General features: G+C 33.3%; 1 protein-coding gene across 9 annotated transcripts in view; it reads right to left on the minus strand.

Annotated features, from left to right (window-relative positions):
- The window catches only part of LOC148622890 (lachesin-like), a 30,454-nt gene extending 19,350 nt beyond the window's left edge, over positions 1–11,104 (minus strand). For 2 of the 9 annotated variants that reach the window (XM_088573178.1, XM_088573181.1), the window contains exons 1-2: positions 1,254–1,384; positions 414–508 (exon numbers count right to left, since the gene is read on the minus strand). In XM_088573178.1, coding sequence (XP_088429304.1) covers positions 414–501 — 88 coding nt within the window. In that variant the 5' untranslated portion in view covers positions 502–508; positions 1,254–1,384. Of the gene's footprint in view, positions 1–413; positions 509–1,253; positions 1,385–10,083; positions 10,191–10,977 lie in introns of those variants that run through there. The other 7 variants (XM_088573174.1, XM_088573175.1, XM_088573176.1 and 4 more) reach the window with 7 other exon arrangements.
- Between the last annotated feature and the right edge of the window lie 435 nt (positions 11,105–11,539).

Here is an 11,539-nt window from a genome sequence, read left to right on the forward strand (position 1 = left end):
CCATCGGACATCGGACTTTTTGATTACGTACAAAGATTATAAAATCGACAATCCGACACATGAGAATCATGCTGATATATAGTCCTCTGCAGCTTAAAGTTAAGGTAAAGTCCAGAGAAGCTATTAAATATTGTGAAATTAGCATAGAAGCCTATGGGAAATGGAATTAGTGTTTTTTAGCTTCATATGCCCTAAGTATTACTGGCAACGTCCATTCATGTAACCGTGTGCGTAGTGTAAATTAGTAGCCTAGTGTGAGACTTTACTGTAGGGCATTTATTTACGACCTTGTAATAATGACTTTGCGTTATGCTGTACTAATTCATGCACATTTCTATGTAAAACAATTAACAAATATCTAAGTGAATATCATCTGAAAGCACTTTTTAGTCCTACTATTCAAATATGTTTACCTTCAGGATTGTCTATTAAGACAGAGTAACCAACTGCATGTAGAACTAAGAAGATGAAACAACACAATATCTTGTTCGAGACCAACATTCTTCTTCTGTGTTTAAAGTTGAAAATACATTAAACAGCTTTTTATTTATGTAATATGGCACATGTATGTAATAGAGGACGAGGTCTCCGTAACAACTTAAACCTTTAAGTTAGTCCGTTGTTTGGTTCCAGTCTGACAAAAAGAAACATCCAGCGCAAATGTTCGGGACTGTTTCTGGATTAAGTGTAATTTCGAATGAGAAAGTAAACTGTAACATGAAGTAAGGCTCGATCATTAAAAACAACACGTTTATATAGCCCTCGATAAGTGTTGGCCGAGTACGACCACTAGGTTACAAAATTCATAGAACAGACGTGATGTTTCATATGTAAACAATATAGTCATAGCAAACTGGCATGTATATTGTTTTAACAATAAAACTAGATTGTTATATGTTTATGGAGACTATATCATACAGATACGGAAATTTAACAGAGCTATATGTATGACGTCACCGCGAACTTATAATAAGTGACATATCTATCGATAAAGACTCTCTAGCTTATGACTTCGTCTTATCGCTATTTTGTCCCTATGATCTTGCAATACGATAATTTTCAATCTCAGGCCAGTCGAGTGAGAATGAAAATTATCGCTAGTTTCTATGTCCTCGCGTGACAAACAAGCAACAGCGTAGGAATATTTGACGACCCAAATAACCATCTGTTTATTTGCTGCCTTTGAAATAATGACTATTTTGTGGCAATATTTTCTAGTCTACAGGGGAAAATGATAAAATACAGTAACTTACCCGATTAGAATGAATAAATCCCAAAATTATTTAACAAATTTCAAACGCGATCGTCATAGTTAACCGATTTTTTATTTTTCAAAAACATGTATCACAGCTGCACAAAATACGTGACGTCACATAGCACGTCGCTGAAAAATAGTCAAGGAAGGAAATTTGGCAGTGCTTATAAAAGTAACATATTTAGGTCAAGAAAACCGAAAGTAAAAAGAAAACTAATACCTTACAATTCAGCAAAACAGAGATAAACAGATTTTTAAATATTTTTTTCAACTCGCGAGAGTTTCTCATGCTCATCTCGCAGCAAAGCCGCTGGACGAGATAAGCAAGAGAAACTCCCTCTCGTTGAAAAAATATTAAATAATCTAATACTATCATATGTTAAACCTGCCTCGTATTAAAACATTAAATTAAAAAAAAAACTTGGTATTTAACCCAAACAGTTTCTTATCTCATGATTTTTTTTAAATAGAACTAGTGTGGACACAGACTGGTATTGCCCGAAGAGCAAATATGTTTTGTTTTAAATGTGTTTGCATTGGCTAGAAAACAAAATGTTCTCTGGTATTTAACAGCAATTGATGCCCCAGGGGAGACTGGGGCACCCCAATACTTCTTTCATAGAGGTGCCACTGTGATTCTGTAACCCCAACCCATTCAAATGCAAAATATCCCATTCTTGTAACTAAAAGATTCTATGAAAGTTTTATTATATTCCATTTAGTGGTGTTGGAGTAAAATTAAGATATGGGAACTCCTCTTTCTAACGGAAGGAAGGATAGACACCTCTTATCACTATAAACCCCAACTAAAATAAGTGAGTAAAACGATTGAGGATATTTCCTCTGCTATACATAGAGGAAATAAAGGGTACTTGTTTCTCAGAAACTAAAATTTAGATTTATATATTATAAGATAAGTTATATAAATATACATTACTTCTTTCCCGAGAGTGTACTTGCATATTAGATGTTTTGAACTTTGCTATGTCATATTAAGGATTTACCATTTTGCTTAATGTTGCTCTAATCTGAACACGAAATATTTTTTAGCTTAACAGAAACTAACAGTGTGGTACCTATCAGTTACATTAAATATGGATATTTCTGTTCTGAAGTCCCACAACTCTGAAAGGAAGCTGCATAGTTGTTATATATTAAATGAAGTTACATGTATTAGTACTTTTCTTAACATTCTTGTGTAAAACTCAATTAAGGTGGTGCCATTTTCCTGATATGTTGTATCTTTAGGAGAAAGACAAGTCATACAAACTTCTTGCAAGCAATAATTTATTTCAAGCAACAATTTCCTGCGCATTTCGTCAGTATTGTCTCTTCAGATACTACAAAATAAATAATAAAATTACTGTAGGATGATATATTGTTCTATAACAAATAAATGTGAAAACTTTGTGACCATCAATGGGTCCACACAGTCAATATCAGTATGTTGTACTGTAGTTTTGTGTAGAGATTTAATGACAGTTTTGTGTTATAAATTCCCCATACACTCGGTGTCAATTGGACTAGTAATATTACTACAAATATTTTTAAAGTAATACATGATGTATAATTAAAATTTAGATTGTTAGGTTTAAATTTAGTTCAAAATATAATTGATTGAAAATAGGAAACTGTCCTGGTATAATAAAACACCTCTGTAGGACTATATTACAGAATTAACTTTCACTCAAACTAGTCTAATATAATTGGTTGAAAATAGGAAGCAGCACTGGTATAATAAGAAACATACCTCTGTAGGACTATATGTCAGAATTAACTTCTACTCATAACACCATGATAATAACACTGTAATTCCCTGAAAAAAAAAACACATCTACACAGTGTATGTGATAAGTTACATGTAAATTTTGTATTCTAAAAAAAAATAACAAATGTAAAATCCCATTACCCAGTAAAATACGTCCTCTACGACAGCTTCATATGACTGAAGGGTTGAACCCTGAAAAAGTAGGGGCAAGTATGGACACACTATTCAAGGTTGATACAGCTTTGAGAAATTCACGAGAATCAATGTGGCCCTTTTTGGTTCTCTTTTGGTTCAAATCAGTCTTAACTTTCCTTTGGAGAAAAGACACATTGTGGTAGTTTCAAAGAGATCAGCTCTGTTTTACTCAAGTGATCATCCAGACATCAGGAAAATGCTTGTTTTACCCATAGTTCTTAATCAGATCAAGTCAATCCCCAAAATGCACATAGTAGTACCATCTCAAAAAGATCAATTTACTTGTAATTCAGGAAAATGCTGGTTCCTGGCCCTTTTTTGCCCATTATTCATTAAAGGTTCAAAACCAGTATAACCTTAGTGGTATAAAAATTGTAGAGCAATATAAGAGACATTTATTTGCTTTCACTTTAGTTACATGTATATAGTTCAATTCTATGAAATACCTGCTTTTGGTTGAGGTTATATCTCCCAAAATCAATAACAACTTTCCAATTGGATTTTAAAACTTGAACAACCAACAAATAATTATATTATATGTACCGTAATTATCTCACAAAACTTGGGCATGTATTGACAACAGAGAACATTTCAAATCATTATATGACAGCAAATTTTTCCAAGTCGAATAAACAAACAGTTTTTCAAATTTTATTAAAATTGGTGGAAGAGTTCTCAAGTAATTATGTGTAGTGTGAACAAAGACAGGGTTCTTCAGCTTCTATCTTGAAAACCATGGATAATATTTATAGTACATGCTGTAGCTACATGTATAGATAGACTGAACCCTTTCAGTTGATAAAATGATTCCTATAATTGGGCAACATAGGTATGGACATTGGATATTACAAAAATGTCCGGTGTATTAGCATAGGCTTCTGTAAATTAAAACATGTTCTGCTGGAACAAATAAAATGGTAATCAGATTTCTAACATCACCAGTTGAGCAATTAAGGCTGATCAGAACTCTTTTTTGTTGATACATGTACATAAAGGAAAATAATACATGTACTCTTTAAATGCTTCTTATAAATTGTACACATGTGGAAAATTTATGGCATTTTATGAATACACCCGTACTTGTTTATAAAAAAATGTCTGCTAGAGCGTGCATGTTTAAATTAAATCATTGTTATGACTTAACTAACCTCTTGTCTTGTGGAACTGTATAAGACCAGAAACTTTTATTTTTATACATATTGCATAATAAAAAATAACTTACATATTTTTCTGTAACATCTTCTCATGCAATGGCGACACTAATTACCCCCGCAATATTGGGTTAGTCTAACATATAGATGACCGATGACTTTCCATGATTATCAAATCTAAACTGCATCTGCACTGTTCGTTGAAAACTTTCTTCTTAATTTAATCTTAAATTATATATATTTTTTTATGAAACACAAAGAAATGAAACACACATGACCATCAATTTGATTGTAAAAAATGATAAACACCCCTATTAAAACTATTTTAGGCTCATATACTAGTATATCGATGCGGAGAAGCTGAATGTGAAAAATTGGTATATTCGAATATGCAGGTGTCCGAGGGACTATAGTTAGATTTATATTAAACAAATCTAGTATCTCTCATTAAATCGTACAGTACACGAAATATTAGAAGATATAATACTAAGATAAATGTAAATTTTGTGCTCCCAATTGAGATGGACAGAGGTACTGCGGGGTCACAAGTTCACAACTTTTCATTTAATAGGGAAAAAAATGTTGACTAACGTTTTGTAAATAGTACACAGATGTATAACAATGAAAACTTGTCAACTACTCATACAGGTAAATTAGTCGAATTGAAATAATGTTTTGGGGTACAATTCTCCGTGCAGATAGGGAAGAAGGAATATACCTTAAATATGGTCTTTTATAAGATCGGCATTTCTGATCAGTTAGTAAGGTGTTGCTACACTTATGATACGTAAATATCGCGTCAAAGAATTTATCTGAAATTTTCATACGGAAAGATCGACTCGAATGCAATCATATGACAGAAAAAAATGACATCGTATCGGATTTCGTTTTTTAAGTACATAGATTTGAAATATACTAGAACAATGATGAAAATACATAGGATATGAAGGGAAATTGTTAAAAAACGGCAGGTATTAAACTATTTCTTAGTATTGTAAAACAACGGTGCCTAGAATTTTCTTTTAAAAATAGTATATAATTATCATCTTTAACAGCTATCAAAAGATGTATAAAAATCACTTGACAACGGGACTCGTTAACCCGTCATGCTATCCTAAAGTGGGAATACTTACCTTTTTTTTTCGTTTTTTTTTCGGTAACGTCAAAATTTATTTCGGCGACGTCACATATCTTTACATGTTATACGGTTGTAAATGAAACGCTAGGCTTGCTACGACACTTGTTTCATGTATAGTACGTGTAGCAAAATTAGTGAACGGAAGGCCCTGGACACAGTTTTTTCTTCAGTTTCAAATGAATTCAAAGATGTTGGAAAAGAGAATTAAAATACCGAAAAGGCAAAGAAACAAAGTTTTTCAAGAAGAAGGCGATTTACAAATACGTATTGTCTAACCATTTTATTTCAGAATGCTATATATTACAAATGCATTTTCTGTATATTCATTGATTTTATAACATGTATTTGTATCGGAAAAAGATGACTTCAAAATTAAAAAAAAATGAATACATGATCACTGCATTGTATGGCCTAAATGATGAAAAAAGCTCAATGAGCTTATGTGATATTTGGTAGGCGTAATATTTAATGAAGTCATTGCTTTTTTACTGAAGGAGACACCAGCTGACAATGATAGGAAAGCTGGGAAATCTTCTGAAGTATTACACAATAGGTGCCTTAGAAGTGAGATACTGACTTTATGGATTATATTACGGTGAATTTATTCCCCGTCATGAGGAAAAATGGGACATAGAAATACCGGTGAATTACGAATTACGTATGATTCTGTCCTAATCAAATCAGTTTATTGTAGCATTGTAGTTTATTAATTTGATAGTGTCACCGAAAAAAATGCGGTCGTATATTGGTATAGTGCTGACAGCGATGTCATCATCGGCGGCGTCCGTGTCGTCGTCGTCCATATTCACTTGGTTTTTGTGCGATGACTTTATGGTTATGGTTGATCAATTGTTATGAAATTTTGATATGATTTTACCAACTACTAATTAAGGATTGCTTATGTCACCGTATAGATTGTAAAGGGGGGATGTATTTGATATAGTTATTATGTAGATCGTATGCATATATGATCCGTACTTGAATTTGATAGATTATTAGTTGTTTATAATCTAGAAGGGGGATGTTTTGTTTATATGTTATCAATCACTCATCATATCATTCGTCATTCATTCATATTCATCATGACGTACATGTATTTGTAATCATCATGACGTACATTTAATCAATACGACATGAACTATATTTTGACTTTATACAGTATCGACATTCCCGCGCCACGGGCACTGCATGTCTTACTAACAAAATATTATAAAATCAATAACAATTGAAAATTTGCTCACTCCACAATAGTCGACGGAGGACGCAAGTCGCCGTTCAGGTACGAATATTTATTGATTAAGAAATTTATTTCATTTCTAAAATATTTTATTTGGAAACTTTATTATTCAATGAGATAAAGTTTAATAAGATTGATAGTAAGTAAATTGGATAAACGTTTTAGCTATTTGGAATTCATATAGTTTCAATTTGACAATAATCATTATTCTTTAGTTTAATAATATTTCATTTCAATTTCCGTAATTCATTTTCACAAATTTATGCAAAGTTAAAATTCGTATAGTTCATTCATTTCATGTTAGTTTATCATTCAATATCGGCAAATGATAGTTTTTGTGCATCGATACTCCGTAAATACACATTTATGGAATGTGTAGATCTTGTGCATTATTTTCAGGTTACGCTGTATTTGGCAAACATGTATATGTTTATTTTCAGACGAATAAAGTTAAATTACCAGGACGACTTTTTATGCAGCCATAATACAAATATTTTGCCGATGTCCCGGCCCTTGTATTTTGACCTGCGACACTCCTATTTAATTTTGAGTTAATGGCCCCTACCATTTTTAAATTAGGGCCACCAATGTAACTGATAGATACCACACTGTTGGTTTCTGTTAATCCAAAAAAAAAAACTGAGAGTCCAGAATTTTACCAAGATAATCTACATAAAGTGAAATGGTCAATCCTTATTAACATGCCATGGCAAGTTCAACACATTCATGCAAGTACACCCTTCAAGGAAGAAGCATTGTAATATGTATATGACATGTCTTATGGTTGTACCAAGTCATTGTGGAATTTGTTCCCCGTTTATTGATATCAGAAGATATTTAGTAACACGTGTCAGTAGATATTTATCAACATGTGCATAATTCAATTATTGACTTCAGTAAATGGAGGAGTTTTCTAGACGATGCAAACACGTTCACCTTACCGGTCACTGTCCATGCTCCCAGTTTTGAGTGGAGTCCGAATTTCTGATTTACTTTTGTTACGTTGTATGTATCATATTAGTTACTTTATGTTAATTGTTGTGTTTGTCTGTTTTCCATGTCTGGTCTTTGTCCCTGCATTACATTCCTTTGATTTCCGCTAGAATATTGGATCCATTGGTTACTCTTTCAAGACAAAACGTATGCATGTTCAAATTTGCTCTTTGGGCAATACCAGTCTGCGTCCATACTTGCCCCGCGGGCAATACCAGTAACTATGTGTCCACACTTGTTATAGGATACATAAACAATAAAACAAAACCAACCGAAAGGTTTTGCTTAATGTAGAAAATTGCAAAAAATACATGGAAATTGAAGACTTCGGGCCATAGGCTCAAGACAATAAAGATTATCCATGCTTCTCTTTACTTTGCATTTAAAGCATCTCCCCTTTAGAACAAGTTCTGAAATAACAAGAGCAACGCCGAGCTTTGCTTCCCCTCGCCCAGAAATATTTTAAGAACCAATGTAGACACTCTGTTTCTGATACATGTAGAGTGGACTGATACATGTAGAGTGGACTGATACATGTAGAGTGGACTGACATAAGCTATGTGAAGACAATCTACTAAGTATTTGTTAGAACCTCATGAAAATTTGTTAACTGAATTGGGTTAGTGCATGTTATGCTAGAAATGCTTTTAAAACCGAGATCAATTACGTTGGATGTTCGATATTCGACATTCAAACTTTTCAATATCAAACTGAATATCAAACGGTAACATTTTACCGTTTGATATTCGTTTGATATTCATTTCTGACTACATTTAAGAATGTAAACTCTAAATGAATATCAAATGAATATCAAACAGGATTTTTTTCTGTTCGATATTCGTTTGACATTCGTTTCCGGGTTACATATTGAATATAGAATGGATTTGAATATCAAACTGAATATCAAACAGGATTTTTTCTTTCGATATTCGTTGACATTCGTTTCCGGGTTACATATTGAGTATACTCCCGTAGTGGTATTAATTCAATGTGGATCCTGAAAAATTCGAAAGATCTTTTGGAGACAATCAGTTCAAGACTATTATCTGAATATAATAGCATTAAAACCTATGATTTTTCAACACTGTATACTTCTATTCCCCATACTCAGTTAAAATCCCGACTTAAAAACATTATACATCGTTGTTTTTCCAAAAAAAAAAGATGGTACACCTAGATACAAACGTATAGTTCTTGGTAGAGATTCCTCATACTTTGTAAGAAATAATTCCAAATCATCTTCCAAATATACAGAGGAAGATGTTTACAAAATGCTGGAATTTTTAATCGACAACATATTTGTCCAGTGTGGTGGACATGTTTTTCAACAAACGGTCGGCATTCCAATGGGAACAAATTGTTCTCCTTTACTTGCTGACCTATTCCTTCACTCTTATGAGGCTGACTTTATAGCTGATCTGATCAAAAAGAAACAATATCGTTTGGCTAGATCCTTCAATCTCAGTTTCCGCTATATAGATGACGTATTATCTTTAAACAATCCTAATTTCGGGGATTTGCTACATCGCATCTACCCAAAGGAACTTGAGATAAAGGATACTACAGACACTGTGAAGTCAGCCTCATATCTTGCCCTACACTTAGAAATCGATGGTAAAGGAAAACTATTGACCAAACTTTACGACAAACGTGATGACTTTTCATTCAGAATTGTCAACTTTCCTTTCATCTGTGGCAACATCCCTTCGGCTCCTGCATATGGAGTGTTCGTATCACAACTCATACGTTATGCCAGAGCTTGCCGAAACTACGCAGACTTTTTGTATCGCGCTAGAACTCTAATAAATAGGCTTCTGGAACAAGGTTATGTTACTACAAGATTGAAGTCATCACTACAGAAGTTTTATGGTCGTTATCATGAACTCGTGGATCGTTATGGTGTATCCATCTGCACCATAAAAACTGATTTATTCAACGGGTCACAGTTTTCCTTTCCTCGTTTGTCTACCCCCGACTTGACTTTTTATGAGCAACTCGGCGGGTGTTTCTAGAAAAGCAGAGGACGCTTACCCTACCGGTGCACCTGGTCCATGCTCCCAGTTTTAGTGGAGTCCGAGTTGCTCATTTGCTTTTGTTACTTTGTATGTATGATTTTAGTTACTTTATGTTCTTTGTTGTGTATGTTTGTTTTCCATGTCTGGTCTTTGTCCCTGGATTACATTCTTTTGATTACCGCTATAACCTTGGTTCCCTTGATTACTCTTACTTGTATGAGCTCTCTTACAAATATTGCTCTACGACACTGAGTGAGGGTACTGCAGGGGTACATACATTTCTTCCATATTTAAAACTGACACTGTGATCATTATATAAGGTTTCACTTACTTTTAAAAGTTTCATGAAAACGCTGTCGACAAAGGTATTGAAACAACGAAAGTTCGCCATTAAAATAACCACTCTTCCGAATACTGCTTTACGGCATAGAGAGGGTACTGCGGAGGAAGAGGGTACAATCATCCATATTTTAATCAAAGTTGCTACTGTAATAATTACATAAAAATGTTTCGCTTACTAAAGTACACAAATGATTTTCATGAACAAATAATAGCCAAGGACGTTAAGAAATCCCTCAGTCGGTCATCATCATATACAACCAATACCACATATGAGTATTGAGTATATATTCTTAGCACGAAAACGTCAATTACACCCTGTATATGAACAGGCAGTTGATCATCAGCTTCACTGATGTTTATATCAGCAAAGACAGTCAACGTATATCCTCGTAGCTACGTTGTCATAGCTTTATAATAAACGAAATGAAGGGTGTAACAGATATACGGAAAGTGCTATCTTTTTCAACTTTATTGTTATTTGACTACTTTATTTCTTTACCAAAATTAGATTATTTTTACAATTTATTGAAAACATTTCTTTTGGTGGTAGCAAACAACTCGCTCCACATATTTTGTTACGTATTTTAGATTTTATCAACTTCCATACCACTTTGTCCACATAAATAATACTTAAAATATTTCCTCCTTCAAATACCAAAATAATTGTTGTTATTGTTTCTTACAGTAACAATCAGCTATTGTATTATTTGGTAAAAAAAATATCACAATATATCACAGGATCTCAGCTATGCTTAGGTCCAGACGGCCAACCGGTCCATTCATTGCCATATGACCCTCAGCATCATAAAATATTTGTTATTATAGATTGGTTAGAGTAGAATGTGGATTCGAAGTTTACCAAAGCCTATATAAAATTACTTACTACATCGACGAACCTCTATCGTCCATTAATTCTAGTTTATATGATGCATTCCATCATTGCGGATGTAAAGTATGCTATAAAATTGTGTGACGATTTCTCACAGGAAGTATGTACTTCACTCTTCATTGATTCAGTCGTTGTTATATGCGTTTAAAACTGGGTAAATTGTTTTATTTGTCAACAACAGAAAAGATTTCTTTCTCGGTGCTTGTATTTGTTTGCCTTTAATAATCAGAAATAAATCTATGGTAACAAGCTCTCAGATTAATATTGATTGTGTTCATTCAATCTTAGTCGGTTTGTGAACATCATTTTGGTTTATGTGATTTGTTTCTAAATTTGATTTTGTAGTTCTAATCTGTCTTTCCTATGTCTGATTTGATAGTTCTGTCAGTGTTTTTCATAGGTTTTACTTGATTGTTTTCGATGTCTTTTCTAGGTTTGAATTAATTGTTTAAGTCATATTATGGTACGTTTAAATGGCTGCTTCAGGCGTGTGTATACCTAAATTTAACTTAATATTTTTCACGAAGTCCTTTCTAAGTTCCTCTTGGTGGTCCTC

The sequence above is a fragment of the Perna viridis genome, chromosome 3, assembly GCF_037379345.1.
Source record: "Perna viridis isolate PV_CMFRI_1.1 ecotype Kerala chromosome 3, ASM3737934v1, whole genome shotgun sequence".
Taxonomy (NCBI): domain Eukaryota; kingdom Metazoa; phylum Mollusca; class Bivalvia; order Mytilida; family Mytilidae; genus Perna; species Perna viridis.